The 16,788-nt window shown below is 41.6% G+C and overlaps 1 protein-coding gene across 1 annotated transcript in view; it reads right to left on the reverse strand.

Annotated features, from left to right (window-relative positions):
• The window catches only part of STK32B (serine/threonine kinase 32B), a 221,574-nt gene that overhangs the window by 108,502 nt on the left and 96,284 nt on the right, over nt 1-16,788 (reverse strand). The window contains exon 5 of the mRNA XM_075849055.1: nt 7,785-7,822. Coding sequence (XP_075705170.1) covers nt 7,785-7,822 — 38 coding nt within the window. The remainder of the gene's footprint in view (nt 1-7,784; nt 7,823-16,788) is intronic.

Genomic DNA, 16,788 nt, shown 5'->3' on the forward strand with positions numbered 1-16,788 from the left:
GAAAGGATTGCTAGTTGGATAAGAGGTAATTTAATTTGCATATCAGCCAATAGTTTCTAAAATCTTGAAATAATTTATTTTGCTATCTATATATTTGTGTTTAAATAAAGCAATAAATTTCTATTAGTATTAATTAATGGTGTGTATTATTACATCCATGGTGCTGAAGAACAGCTCCACTTAGAGTAACTGAAAGGTAAAGTTGCCTGGTGCTAGTGGAACACCAAGCTATGACTAAGGACCCTAGTGGTCTGAAACGTGTAAGCGTGGTCCTGGGATCTTTGTTTTAAACCTTCTATTTTAAAATGACCGAATAAACCATTTAACTTTTATACCGAGTGCTGGATACACCTTTCATTGTTCACCTCCATTACCTTATATTAGTAAGTTACTTAGTTTCACATAAATATATTATTGCAATGCAATTTTTGGTGCCCGGGTAACCCCTTTAATTATAGCCTTTACATCTTCTATGGGGCTCTAAGTGGTATAGTCAGCATGCACATGGCTGTATTATGGCTCCGTACAAGCTGCTAGTTGTACTGAAACATGATGCAGCACCTATAGAATCTATTGTACCTCCACATGCCTCCAATTTCCTTCAGAAGAATATTGAGGTTTTCTCTGTTGGTGCCATTGGTGCCAGTTGTGAAATGTTCCATCGGGTGCTGCATTAAAGTAGTATTCTCCCATTGAAGCAATGTAATACGGTGCCCTACAGAGGCTGCATAGATGAATAAAGTGGCTACGGCTTTGAAGTATGGAGATGTAGAGACTTTGTGCCATAGTGTCATGCTGACAGGAAAGAATCATACTGTCACCAGATTTTGCAGCCCCTATCTGCTATTGCAGCAGATCGGCGCTGTAATGTAGATTACAGTAACGTTTTTATTTTTAAAAAACGAGCATTTTTGGCCAAGTTATGACCATTTTTGTAGTTATGCAAATGAGGCTTGCAAAAGTCCAAGTGGGTGTGTTTAAAAGTAAAAGTCCAAGTGGGCGTGTATTAGGTGCGTACATCGGGGCGTTTTTAATACTTTTACTATCTGGGCGCTCTGAAGAGAAGTAACATCCTCTTCTCTTCAGAACGCCCAGCTTCTGACAGTGCAGATCTGTGACGTCACTCACAGGTCCTGCATCGTGACGGACTTACCTGCAAACGCTGATGCTGCTGCAGAATCAACTGTAGCCTCTGGTGCCGATGTGGCCGTCACGATGCAGGACCTGTGAGTGACGTCACAGATCTGCACTGTCAGAAGCTGGGCGTTCTGAAGAGAAGAGGATGTTACTTCTCTTCAGAGCGCCCAGCTAGTAAAAGTATTAAAAACGCCCCGATGTACGCACCTAATACACGCCCACTTGGACTTTTACTTTTAAACACACCCACTTGGACTTTTGCAAGCCTCATTTGCATAACTACAAAAATGGTCATAACTTGGCCAAAAATGCTCGTTTTTTAAAAATAAAAACGTTACTGTAATCTACATTGCAGCGCCTATCTGCTGCAATAGCAGATAGGGGTTGCAAAATTTGGTGACAGAGCCTCTTTAACCTGTTTGTGCATCTTGGTGTACACACACACACACACACACACACACACATATATATTATATATATCACATGTCTTCACACAGGCACTGTGTTTGTGCCCGTATGGTTATGACCAAAATGTTAGTATAGGGGTATGTAAGCTACTGTATTAGTATATAAACATATGTAAATTAAAATGTTATAAAGAAGCATACATGACGTTTCTTAAGAAATTAAAAAGGACAATTTTTAGCTGTGTCCTTAAAGGATTATTTCATGTTGTTAGTGTAACGTCCGTGGTCCCTGACCACGAACTCCTTCCATACGGTCGACTCCCTTCTCTCCAGAGATGTCTGCACATGCGGCCGTCCTGTTCCACAGTGACCACCAGGGCGCGCTCGCGAGCTCAGTCCAGACAATGAGCTAGGCCGCACACAGGTGGGAGATTGAGCTGATTGCTCCCAGAGCACCCTGGACTATAATATGGCCTGTGCCCCTCCCTATGATGCCTGAGCCTTGTTGTCGTTATCCTAGTATGTCTATGCAAATGGTCTCCTAAGTGTTCTCCAGTTCCCAGTGTTCCCCATTCCTGCTACCTGTAACCTGTATCCCGTGCTATCCTGGTCATGTACCGTGTTGAGCTGAAGTCATGCTGTGCTGTGTATCACGCCTGTCCTGCTACACCCAACGCCTGGCGCCTGCCTGCTGCCTAGTCCCAGCTGAGCCTGTCTTGCTACTGTCTGAGCTACCACAGGTACCCTATACGAACTATAGACTGTGACCTGTGTCCTGTTGGCCAGCTGCCATACCGTCAAGGCGGAACGGCCCAGTGGGTCCACATACCCAACGTGACAGTTAGATGATGGCATATTGCTACGATAATCCATCACTTTATGATTGGCGGGTGTCTGACCTCCGGGAACCCGCACAATCCTGAGAATGAATGAGTCGCAGTGCTGATTTATGTCCCTTCATGTCCCTTTCTAAGTTTTCGCTGCACAGTGGCGCTCCCATCCCCCTGGCTGCGCATGGAACTGCAGCCGTCTCCATTCACTGTGCAAGGAAAAAAGGGGGAAAGGGGTCACAGCGCTAAATCCGCACTGAGGGTTCTTTCATTCTCAAAATCAGTGAAGGTCCCAGAGTCCGGACCCCCACCGCTTAAAAATTGATGGCATATCCTGGCGATAGATGGGTTAAATAGCAATGAGAAGCCAACATTGAAATCCCACCATCTCTCCGATCCTATTTATTTAAATATCAGTTTATTCTGTTGTGACAGAAATTCACCTAATTAAGCCGAGTCTTAGAGCTCCCGTCTGCACCCACATCAGAGTTCTTTTATATAAATGAGGGCTGTTTATTTCTGGATGGAAAGTGATATGTGATTGTGACAGACTGCAACCTTGAGAAATCCTTCCAGTCACATCCTATTGTAGATGTTCTGCTGGTGACTGAACATGCGGTTGAAGTTAATGTCAAGTTAAGGCAGGAAGACCGCGCTCATACACATGTATAATTGATAAGCTTTGGCTGTTCTGCGCCCCTGTACAAAGGTGAGAAGGGAAGGGTGGATGATCAAGAGTAAATTGTGCACATGTTAGACCATGAGCTCTCTTTGGGGAAGTCCAACTATGTTAAGATCCTTTATCTTCTAGAATTTATGTCCTATTAGTTTCTATAATCTGACATGCACAGAAGTCAGTCTCAGAGATGGTTTTAGGGGGTGGCAAACTATGCGATTGCCTTAGGCACCCAATTACTAGTGGTCCCCCAAGGAACCCCAGAAGCAAATTTGGATACTGCATATTATTTTGGCACTATAGTGTGGTATTATATGGGCTATACACTGCATATTATTTGGGCACTATATGGTGGTATTATATGGGCTATACAGTGCAGTATTATCTTGCCCCTATATGGTGGTATTATATGGGCTATACATTGCAGTATTATATTGCCCCTATATGGTGGTATTATATGGGTTATACATTGCAGTATTATCTTGACACTATATGGTAATATTATATGGGCTATACATGGCAGTATTATCTTGGCACTATATAGTGGTATTATATGGGCTATACATTGCAGTATTATATGGGCACTATATTGTGGTATTATATGGGCTATACATTGCAGTACTATCTTGCCACTATATGGTGGTATATGGGCTATACATTGCAGCATTATCTTGGCACTATATGGTAATATTATATGGGCTATACATGGCAGTATTATCTTGGCACTATATAGTGGTATTATATGGGCTATACATTGCAGTACTATCTTGGCACTATATGGTGGTATATGGGCTATACATTGCAGCATTATCTTTGCACTATATGGTGGTATTATATGGGCTATATATGGCAGTATAATCTTGGCACTATATGGTGGTATATGGCCTATACATTGCTGTATAATCTTGGCACTATATTGGCAGTCATATTATATGAGCTATAAATTGCCGTATTATCTTGGCACTATATGGTGGTATTATATGGGCTATACACTGCAGTACTATCTTGGCACTATATGGTGGTATATGGGCTATACATTGCAGCATTTTCTTGGCCGTATATGGTGGTATTATATGGGCTATACTTTGCAGTATTATCTTGGCACTATATGTTGGTATTATATGGGCTGTATATTGTCATATTATCTTGGCACTATATGGTGGTACTATCTGGGTTGAAATTACAAGAAAAACTGTATTGCAAGATGTGGTCCATGAGATGCTTCAGATCTTGTACTATAAATAATCTTGGGACTATGTCATTAACATATGATCAGCTTGGAAGAAAGAGTTTTCCTGTGTATGTCATTTATAAGCTGTCCTTTGTTTAAAGGGCCCTTGGTGCTGGGCATTACTTTAGGTAGCACTTGGTCATTCATGGAGTGCACCAACGTATCCCTTTTGAGGGTTATTAAGGTTTCAGATGTCATTAACAACCTATATAACCAGACAGTGTCTGTATAAGAGGTGTCATCAGTCACATATTGATTACAATTCTGGATGATCTATGAAATATTTCGATTATCCTGGATGCTAGCATTGTATGTGGTAATGTAATCATCTCACATCATAAAGTCAGACTAGAATACCTAACATTATTCATAAACTACTTTTATCATCTTATTAATATAACATATATTAACTTTTATGGCATATTCACTGAAGACGTCTGAAAAGTGTGTGTGGGGGGGGGGACGGGGGGACTTTCCCGCAATTCCTGGCAAAGAAGTGGCCATACCGTCCAAGAGTGACCTTGCATGCATGACAGTTTCTCCACAAGTCTGTCGTGAAAAAACGAAAATGTTGTCCTATGTGCGGGCAGCATTTTATAGAGCAGGAGGAGCTGAGCAGATTGATGAATAGTTTACTGAGAAAAGATTTACTATCATTTGGAATTATTGATTTGAACCTCTGCTCATTCTGGGCTTATGAGTCTGATGGGCGGTCCTACTCTGTGATTGACACCTCTGTATGCAGGCTCACACTTTACAGTAAATTGAATATTTTCTTTCGGACAATTTTTTCTACAATGTAGAGCATTATAAAAAAAGATGTGAATATTAGCAAAATACTTTAACTTTTAGCTGCCAGCCATTTTCTATCCAGGTAGAAGACTGGCAGAAGGGTATTTCAGGAATCTTTGTGTATATCATTTTATCATTTACTAATGTGAACACCTCTCAGCAGAAACAATGAGATTATATGTTGTTTTTATGTCCAACATCCTGCACTGATTTATTTCTTTATGTACCTTTATTTTTTTTTAATAGTTTTTCTGATACAGATCTCCAAAGCTCCTACATAGATATAGTTAAATGATAAACTGGCTGCCTGCAATCACCAGTAGGGGAGCTCAGGAGCTTATTGCATACTGTTTTAGTCTTATGTTCAATATGTAGTTTGCAGCTCCCCCAAGTGGTGGCTGTATACATCTTACATTTTATTATTGAATGAATGGCTATGGAAGCAAATGGAGACCTGGCCACTATAAAGATATGGAAAATAATTTATCAGAGCAGAATGTTGGACCGTTTTAGATTAGGAAAATTAAATCTTGTTTAGAGATGGATATTCACTTTAAAGCATACTACATTTTTACATTTCATTTATGTTTTTTTTTACAATATTATACTGTATAATATCAATACTTTAATCTGGGCTGAAATTATTGTTTTACATTGTTCAGATGTTACTTGTTTAATTCATTGAATAATATTATTTGGGTACAAAACGTGTGCAGTGAAAACAACATTTGGGCCTGTAGACATATGAAAATGCAAAGCTTATTACAGCATTGCATCTTTCCTTGGCGGCATTACCCAAATTGATGTGCCAAGGCAATGAAGATAGAAATGATTGATCCCTGGGGGAACATGAGGAATAACATTAGTACTTTTCTCCAAAGTCTGTGCTGAGATCTCGTGACTATAAACAAGCTCAATTGATTATTCATATTTATAATTTCTCAGGTTTGTAATGATTCCAAGTCTTGAAAATACCAAGCTGGCAGCTCATGTATCATTATGAAATATTTCGTCACAGTTACACTTTTTAAAAATATTGCAAAAAAAAACAAAACATACATTTTTGGAATGGAAGTGTTGCTTGAATATTCTCAAAAGGCAAAGCCCTGTGTGTGGAGCCTGTACGGCAGTGCAGAGAGGAGCCACACAGCATACTGGTCTCCCTGGTTGCCTAAGCCGGAGTACTTTTCACTGGAAAGTGCACTTTAAGTTTTTTTTTGAGGAGGGTGAGGTAACCCTGCAGCGTAATTGGCTGTGGCTGTTAAAACCAGAGGATTGTGAACCCACTGCGCTACTCAAACGGTTTGACATTGGGCCAACACCTCCGTCATTGTCTAAGCAGCCTCCCAGGTATTCACCCCTTAACCCCCATACAGGGATCTGGACTTCGTTGTGGAGAGACTACCAGGTCGCTACCACTTGAGGTGGTCCCGATGTGAGTAGCAGCTGGCCCAGGGGACCAGGAGACAAGGGGGTAGTACATTGTGGGTACAGGTACTGGCAGATGATACCGTGACAGGCAAGTATAGATCTGAGGTCACAGTTTGAAGCAGATAGTGGGTCTTCGGGCTCGCAGCAGTAAACAGGTTGCCAACAGGTAGTAGGCCACTGGCTCGTATCAGGTAGCAGGATAAAGGTTGGCAGTAGGTAGCAGAGTACGGATTGGTAGCAGGTAGCGGGATACAGACTGGTATCAGGTTGGGGGATACAGACAGGGACAAACTAGATTGCACCAAAGTTGCTCAGGCACCAGGTGACCAGAGGAGCTGTCTTAAATAAGCACAGAGCATCAAGGATCGGTTGGGGAAGATTGTGAATGCGTGCTGACCATGGGGCATGTGTGCAGAGCGGCAGTGAGCAGAGAGATGAGAAGGAGCGCCGCCATGGGAGACAGAGCAGGAGCGCCGGCAGCCTGGGTGAGCAATCTGGCGGCGAGGACCGAGGCAGGTTTGGGCCCCGCCATCTTCGTTACAGTGGGTCACATGTTAGGGAGGTCCCAAGACTGCTATGTAGCTAAATATTGCCATATATGTCAAAGATTACTATCTGAACGCCCGGCCCCTTTTTTCCGTTTGTATTTTCAATGATTTTGTTTGCCTATTCGCCTATGCTTGGTCTATGTGTTTTTGATGTTTTCTTTTTTGTTTGTAGGTGTCACAACTGGTGTTGTGGTTGGACCTTGCCCCATTCAATTAGCAGGGAAGAAGATCTCAATAAGTCACCTGACATCCCAACAAAGACATGCCCACCGAGACTGCGTTGGCATGGCATTCTAGGTGATAAACTATACATACAATATTTATTGAACAAGGTTCTCCATACGTGTTTTATCTTTTAGCTTTTTGATGTGTTTAAGAATCTTTTTTTTCTCGTGAGTATGGAATAAAACTAGCGTGGAGTGAACAGTGTCGAAGGGTGTTGCACCATATTTCTCTTTTTCCATGCTGGAGATATAGGCTTTTATCCTGCCAGAAGAATCGACGTCGGGAGACCGGCAGCGGCTCTGTTGAATTACAGGAGCAAGAGGAACCACCTGCACCCACACTGGATCGTGAATTGTCCATTGCATATAGACTGAGAGAGACTGTTCCTACTTACTATACGTTGGACTGCTTATTTAGTGCCGTTTGAGCGGTAAAATCTTATGTGTTTTTTTCTAATGTACATAGAAAGGACATTCACATATAGGATTGACTATAGAGTTTACTTACCATGTTCATCCAGCAGGATATTATCTGGTTTGATATCCCTGTAAGAAAACAGAGCAATACATATTATGTAATATATTGTATCAAGAAACGTTAGTATGATAAACTTAAAGATTTAATACATATACATTGAGATTCTACTGAATTTCATCTGGGTGTTTTTTCATGGGGGCTTCCCATACCGCACTTTTTTCTAACCCAATTCACATGCAGTAAAAAGAACATGCTCTTGTAGCTGTTTGCACATGGCTTACAATCCAATAAAAAAAAACCTGGAGCAAAATCTGTATGTAAATTCTCATGTTAATACATATGTTTCCAGCAATGTGTAAACCTGGCCTTGCAGGGGTTATCTCATGAAGTCAACCCCTGTCCATATGCCCTGTTAAGGCATATGGAAGTTATAAAGAAGGGTCACTTGACTGAACCCCCAATGTGAGCCACAATGAAGAGCTGCTCGGGCAGACTCCAGCCAGCCATGCATTGCATAGACACCCATTCATCTGAATGGCCGCCTTGTAATTCCACATTTCCCCTGCAGTGGTCGTCAGGCTGGCTGCGGCTATATTTGCGGTGGCTTTACTCTGAAGGAGATCTACTCATAACACAAAATATCTGCTCATAAATATTCCTGGTCAATTGCTCAGAGAACAGATAATTCAGCAGCTTCCGCTAAGTGCTGACAGCTAAATGGCCCTTCATATGACTATACGTTGCTGAGCTATAGGGAAGAAGAGAGAACAACGTCATGATCGCACAATCCAACAACCCATTGACTGCTTCAGAGATAGAAACCCCCTTAGACTTGTTTGTGCCCTATTAACATTTTCTGAGGAACGCGCAACAAAGGTTTAATTCACACCACACTTGTGGTGCACAGTCAATGTATACTCCAGGAAAATCCACACAGGCCCATAGACTTTAATGACCAAAGGTATATCAAAAGGGTTTCCATCTGGCATATATTCAGCTGAAATACATTAAATATCCTGCAGCCCCAACTTTATTGATAAGCGGAGTTGATTACACTTTTCTATAGAACTGTATGCAAAAAATATATACGTATACCACGTAGAATACATTTGCATATGTCGGGGCACACATTAATGGGACGTGACTGGTGCTTTATTATCAGATATTCTGGGTTGTTGGATGGTCGTAAAAAAGTATCTAGAAGTTAGTAGTAAGGGTGGATTGCCTTGAGAAAAAAACAGCCTAAGGGAAAAAGCTACGTAAAATCTTTTGCTATCACTTTATATTTTACTCGAAGGCATTTTGTAACTGTGGTGTCTTTGGCTAAGGCCCCATGCACACGACCGTAGAATTCATCCGTAATTACGGACCCATTCACTTCTATTGCCCGCAGACACCTTCCTGTATATTTCCGTGAAGGTGTCCGTGCCATAGAAAGGCTCCGCAAAAGATAGGACGTGTCCTATTTTTTGGTTTTTACGGACCGCGCTCCTATGCATTATATAGGAGCACAGACTGCTAATGCAGGTGGCTGTCTGCGGCCGTCCGTGCCCACGGACAGTAATTACGGGCATGGTCATGTGCACGGGGCCTTAGTCTTCTCATTCTTGCAGTGTTGGACTGGAGTTTGGTTTCAAATGGGGCTATTTTCTGTTGGACTTTTGGGGTCCACTAAGGTGTAGTCACGCGTGCTGGTTTTGTTGTGGTTTTTGCTGAGATTTACACAAAACTGCAGCAAAAAAACAAAGCAAAACCTAGGACCACCGAAGAATCCTCTGATACTCTGGTGGGCCAGTCGAACCCTGGGATATTTCTGGATGATCCAATATCAAATTAAAGAACTTCAGTTTGTGTGTGTAAGTGTGCCCGGGTTCCTTGCCATTCTAGATGTTTTTTTGTCTATAATTTCCCATCATACTTAGCAGCATAAAAGTGTATTTTTTTTCCAGATCTTTTTTTAAAATTTTAGTTTATAAATAATAATGAGTCCATTTCTAGTCTTTGCAAAACACAATTAAAGCTGAGGGGAAAATTAGCAGATTGAAAATACGTAGGAAGGAACCATATTGTGTTTGTTTGGCATTAATATCACTTAACTTGTAAAATAATATTTAGTTAATATGCATGCGGAGCTCATTCTTCAGCTTCCTACAGACAAAAAATAGCAATGTATAATACATCTCAATTGTAACAATGAACAAGAACAGGCGACTGATGTGGGAGGGGAGTTCTGTCAAGCTGAGAGTCTGTATAAAGCAATGAAATAAATTATCACCAACTCTACAGCCTGGAATAATCCCAGTGGTGCATGCATTCAAAGCAGCACATAACATGTTAGTAGAGAGAACATGGTCAGATATGACCGACTGCTTCCATTTCGAGTATGGGGCAGTAAAATATGACTTTATATTATCTGTCACTTCTCCTGACATGTCTATCTCAGTAAATGGTTGTATTCCCCATGAAATAACAATTCTAGAGCATCTTTTCTTAAAACTCCGTTCCTCTGTTATTCCTCCTTGAAATGTATTAGTAAGTTGACAACTGGGCGTTATCATTTGGGTTTGTATCCCTACACAGTCTCACTCTGTTCCCACTGATTGGACAGTGTCAGTCTGTGTAAGGACACACCCCCAACTGGTAGCACCCAGGTGTCAATTTATTCATACATTTCTAGGAGGAATTACAGAGGAACGGCAATACAAAAAAAATCCTGTAAAAGATGCTCCAGAATAGTTATTTTATGGGAAATACAATTATTTACTAAAACAGACATGTCAGGAGAGGGTTGTTAAGGTTTTGGAGAAAAAAACTCTTGTCCATGTCCTGGTTTGGTAAATCAGCTCAGTAATACCAGATACAGCCTATGGACAAGAGTGGCGCTGTTTTATGAAAATAAGCAGACCCTTTATTTCTCTATTCTCGGCAACCCCTTTACGGGACACTAAACCTAGAAATAAATTGGAAAAGATGGACAGAACCTTTCTTCAAGACTTCCTTTAAGATCCTGAAACAAATAATGTTATAGAAATCAGGAAGATAACACAGGAATCTATCTCCCCATGCCAAAAAATTGTTTTTTTATGAATTAGGCCCACCTCACAATTTGAGGTCTTTTATTTTTCTTTCTAATAAAATGACAGGGAAGAGTCCTATTCTGTTTCGCCCTCAAATACAACAATTTCTATCCAAGATCACTGAATAATTTCAGACTGAAACTGCATTATAATGCATATAGCGAACCTCCCACAATACTAGATTTACATATTTCGTGTAGATTAGATCCTATCCTGACATGGGGTATTTTACTAATTACATTCTTGAGCACCGAGGTACATTGAGGCACCTTTACTAATTTTGTCTAATATTTACACCGCGTAAACTTAAACCAGGCAGTCAGAAAATTCACAAAAATTATCAAAATGGTGCATGCTGTACGATAAATTTGGTGCATCTTTCTAGACACTTTTCTCTTTATGATACCACTTCTTGGTTGGCTTAGCTTACAGCATTTTTTTGCACCAAAATGTTGGCACAAGTCAGGGCATTTTAACCCCTTCCTGACATTTGACGTAAATGAGCCCACTCCATACACCACGGTTGTCAGCTGTATGTTACAGCTGACAACTTGCACTAACGGCCGGGATCAGAGATAACTCCAATCCTGGCCATTAACTCCTTAGATGCTGCAGTCAGTAGCCACTTCTTTCAAGAGGAACTCTCCTCCTCCACGACATGTTCGCGGTGCTCCGATGGTTGTTATGGCAGCCTGGGGCCTAATGAAGGCCCCCAGGTCTGCCATCTTTGTCCTCCTATTAAGCCCTGCCAGAGGCAGAGCTTAATAAGAGGACGATAAAATATATAATTATTGCAGTGTTTTGTACCAGCGATCCAACGATCCCATGTTCAAGTCCCCCATGGGCACAAATGTTTTGTAAAAAAATTTCTTCAAAAAACGTTTTTACTAATATAGGAAAAAAAATATTACAATTTCAAAAAGAGAGTTCAATATATAAGAAGTTAGTGTCAGTAAGGTTAAAATACAATGGTTAAAGAGCTTAAAAACGGATAACCACTTTTATCAGGTAAAATTGTGTTTGGAGCAGTTTGTCACTTCTCTTCCCTCGCTCCTCTTAGCAGGTCATATAAAAGTGCATTACACCACAGGTCGGACAATGAGTACGGGAAAAAGAACCTCCCGAGGTAAAGGAAATATAAAATCTGTGCAATATTCTAATGCATCATTGGATCAGTTGAAACTGCCAAATTTTTTGCCAACACATTTCCTTACATAAATTGACAGCTGGTGTTAGGCTGTATGCACAAGTTGCGTATAACCCGCAGGAGACCGCAAGAAATTCGCAGGAAAATACCGCACATGAAGGTGTGTTTTTTTTATGCATTTTCGGTGCGGTTTTTACTTTTTGCTGCGTAAATCGCTGCGTTTTCATGCTACGGGTTTTGCTGCGTATTTCTCCAGAACTAGGGAAATATAATTCGCAATGCGGAATCGCGAGACAAATTGACATGCTGCGGTTCCGAAAGTACGCAGGACAATTTACATGTGGGAAAATAATGCAGCGTGTACATGAGCTTTCCTGGAATCTCATTGCCTATGCTGGTACTGTATTACGCTGCGGTTTTGCCGCACGCAAATATGTGTGGCAAAACCACACGTAATACGCGTCGTGTGCATTGACCCTTATTTATCCCCATTGTCGATAACCATTTACTGAATATTAATCAGGAAGAAAGCAGAGTCATTATAGTCCATGCATATCAACCTGGTCTTAATTTGCAACACTTGATATTTTTTCATCCCCTATGTATGGAAACAGAGAGAACATGTTAATTGAGACAAGAGGCTCTTTACTTCAATATATAAAATGGAAAAAGTGAAGTTCACAGAATTAATGTTATTCTTAAATGACTTGCAAGTTACATTACAAAATCCCTTTATCAACCAGATATCTAGATTTTACTGTTTTTATTCTTATGAATATTGCATTGCTTACATTGCCTTTGAAGTTTGAGTTCCACTCACCAACTACAGATTGTTGTGAAGTTGATGGCTCCCATGGGCACACGTCTAAATCTTAACTGAATCCGCTAACATTTTGTCGGCAATGCATGCTCAAGAAATGCGTGTCATTCACACGCTCAGGAAAATATCCATGTGGAATAACGAACGCACTGCGGATATTAGAATCCACAGCATGTTCATTTTTGTTGCAGATTCCACACTGAAAAGCCGCGATTTATCTCTATTGATTGATAGAACAATGGGGCTAATACACGTACAAAACTGCTAGGCAAATCCACTGCAGATATTGGAGTTGCAGCTGCAGATTTCTGCACTGGAATTTCCAAATAAATTCACAGCGGAGTTATCTATGACAAATAAGCTTAGTCGCCAACAGTCCCTGAAATTTCTGGGACTGACTCGAATTTACAGAAACAATCCTGGCAAATTAGTATTTTCAGGACCGCGTCCTGGCAACTTGAACTGACGACTGCCGTATTAAATTGTATCTGCGTCCTCAGGATGAGGATACAATTAAATACTCTGGCAGGGAAGGGAGCCTGCTCTGCCATTCACTAGGCTGCAGGCCACGTTAGGCCTGTAGGATCCCTGCACATGCCGACGTGATGATATCGCTGGATCGCGCCGTCCTACGCAAGGATCCTGTCTAGGTGCCTCATAAGACGCAGGACTTAGGAGATTGTGGAGCTCCATTCTTCGCAGGAATGGGCCTAGGTGAGTATACTGTTTTTTTTCATTGTTTGGAGGGCAACCAGGCACTATCTACAGGGGAGATGTGTGGCACTATCTACAAAGGGAGGAATGTGGCCCTATCTACAAAGGGGGTGGGTGCGGCACTATCTATAAAGAGGGAAGTGTGGCACTATCTATAAAGGGGGAGTGTGTGACACTATATACAAAGAGGGTAGTGTGTGGCATTATCAAAAAAGGGGGGAGTGTGTGGCACTTTCTATAAAGATGGGGTGTGGCACTTTCTACAAGGAGGGTGGTTGACACCATCTGGAAGGGTTGTGTGGCACTATCTACAAGGGTGTGTGTGTGGCACTATCTACAGGGGGTGTGTGGCACTATCTACAGGGTTCTGTTTCTGGCCTTCTCTACAAGGGAGCTGTTTGTGGCACAACCTATAGAGGGCAATGTGGCACTTTCTAAAAAGGGGACTGTGTGGCACTATCTACAGGGGACTGTGTGGCACTATCTAGAAAGGGAGGAGTGTGGCACTATCTATAAAGGGGAGAGTGTGTGGCACTATCTATAAAGGGGGGAGTGTGTGGCACGATCTACAAAGGAGGGTGTATGTGACACTACCTACACAGGTGGAGTGTGTGGGACAATCTACAAAGGGGGAAGTTGTGGCATTATCTATAAAGTGGAAATGTGTGTCACTTTCTAAAAAGGGGGAGTGTGTGGCACTATCGGGGAGTGTGTAGCACAATCTGCAAGGGATGTGTCGCACTATATACAAGGGGGTGTGATTGGCACTATCTACAGGGGGTGTGTGGCGCTATCTACAGGGTTCTGTGTGTGGCACTATCTACAAGGTGGATTTATGGAGCACTATCTACAAAGGGCTCTGTGGCAATATCTACAGAGGGCTCTGTGGCACTATCTAAAAAGGGTGTGTGACACTATCTACAGGGGGCTGTGTGGCACTATCTACAGTGGGCTGTGTGGCAATATCTACAGGGCGTGTGGCACTATCTACAGCGGGCACTGTGGCATTATCTAGGAAGCGGTGTATGGCAATATCTACTGGGGCAGTTTGGGGCACAATCTACAAAGAGCACTAGTGTGGCACTATCTACGCTGGTTTTTACGCTACCAGTAGAGGTCAGCACATATCGCCTAGACCTACTGATAAAGTGAGACATCTCCTGCATGTATACAATTAGATAACCAGAGAGATACCGGCCACCATAGTAGTTGTCAGCCAAACTAGTGCAGAATTTTTGTTTGTTTATTTGTATGCAGAAATTTTGGGAAGAAAATCACACCCATTAGCCACACCCACCAAATAAACCACACCCTTATTGTCCCTGGAAAAAAAAAGTCGGATGGCGCCCTCTGCGGGACTCTCTATTACTGCCCTCTACAAACAAAAAATTAACCACATATATAGACACACACATACTGGAACATATATACTGCACATACATAAAGACACATATTTAGACAAACAGGTAAATAAATAAATATATATATATATATATATACACACACACACACACACACACACACACACACACACACACACACACACACACACACACATTCTGTAATATATACATACCTAAAGGTTAATATATAGACATACAGACACCTACAGTGAAGGAAATAAGTATTTGATCCCTTGCTGATTTTGTAAGTTTGCCCACTGTCAAATACATGAACAGTCTAGAATTTTTAGGCTAGGTTAATTTTACCAGTGAGAGATAGATTATATTTAAAAAAAAAAACAGAAAATCACATAGTCAAAATTATATATATTTATTTGCATTGTGCACAGAGAAATAAGTATTTGATCCCTTTGGCAAACAAGACTTAATACTTAGTGGCAAAACCCTTGTTGGCAAGCACAGCAGTCAGATGTTTTTTGTAGTTGATGATGAGGTTTGCACACATGTTAGATGGCATTTTGGCCCACTCCTCTTTGCAGATCATCTATAAATCATTAAGATTTCGAGGCTGTCGCTTGGCAACTCGGATCTTCAGCTCCCTCCATAAGTTTTCGATGGGATTAAGGTCTGGAGACTGGCTAGGCCACTCCATGACCTTAATGTGCTTCTTTTTGAGCCACTCCTTTGTTGCCTTGGCTGTATGTTTCGGGTCATTGTCGTGCTGGAAGACCCAGCCACGAGCCATTTTTAATGTCCTGGTGGAGGGAAGGAGGTTGTCACTCAGGATTTGACGGTACATGGCTCCATCCATTCTCCCATTGATGCGGTGAAGTAGTCCTGTGCCCTCAGCAGAGAAACACCCCCAAAACATAATGTTTCCACCTCCATGCTTGACAGTGGGGACGGTGTTGTTTGGGTCATAGGCAGCATTTCTCTTCCTCCAAACACGGCGAGTTGAGTTAATGCCAAAGAGCTCAATTTTAGTCTCATCTGACCACAGCACCTTCTCCCAATCACTCTCAGAATCATCCAGATGTTCATTTGAAAACTTCAGACAGGCCTGTACATGTGCCTTCTTGGGCAGGGAGACCTTGAGGGCACTGCAGGATTTTAATCCATTACGGCGCAATGTGTTACCAATGGTTTTCTTGGTGACTGTGGTCCCAGCTGCCTTGAGATCATTAACAAGTTCCCCCGTGTAGTTTTCGGCTGAGCTCTCCCCTTCCTCAGGATCAAGGATACCCCACAAGGTGAGATTTTGCATGGAGCCCCAGATCGATGTCGATTGACAGTCATTTTGTATGTCTTCCATTTTCTTACTATTGCACCAACAGTTGTCTCCTTCTCACCCAGAGTCTTACTTATGGTTTTGTAGCCCATTCCAGCCTTGTGCAGGTCTATGATCTTGTCCCTGACATCCTTAGAAAGCTCTTTGGTCTTGCCCATGTTGTAGAGGTTAGAGTCAGGCTGATTCATTGAGTCTGTGGACAGGAGTCTTTTATACAGGTGACCATTTAAGACAGCTGTCTTTAATGCAGGCACCAAGTTGATTTGGAGCGTGTAACTGGTCTGGAGGAGGCTGAACTCTTAATGGTTGGTAGGGGATCAAATACTTATTTCTCTGTGCACAATGCAAATAAATATATATAATTTTTACTATGTAATTTTCAGGTGTTTTTTTTTATATAATCTATCTCTCACTGGTAAAATTAACCTAGCCTAAAAATTCTAGACTGTTCATGTTTTTGACAGTGGGCAAACTTACAAAATCAGCAAGGGATCAAATACTTATTTCCTTCACTGTATATAAAGACACACACATACATACACACACAGTCACATAAATACACAGACAGAAACATATACAAATACA

This window comes from Rhinoderma darwinii, chromosome 1 (genome assembly GCF_050947455.1).
Source record: "Rhinoderma darwinii isolate aRhiDar2 chromosome 1, aRhiDar2.hap1, whole genome shotgun sequence".
Classification (NCBI taxonomy): Eukaryota; Metazoa; Chordata; class Amphibia; order Anura; family Rhinodermatidae; genus Rhinoderma; species Rhinoderma darwinii.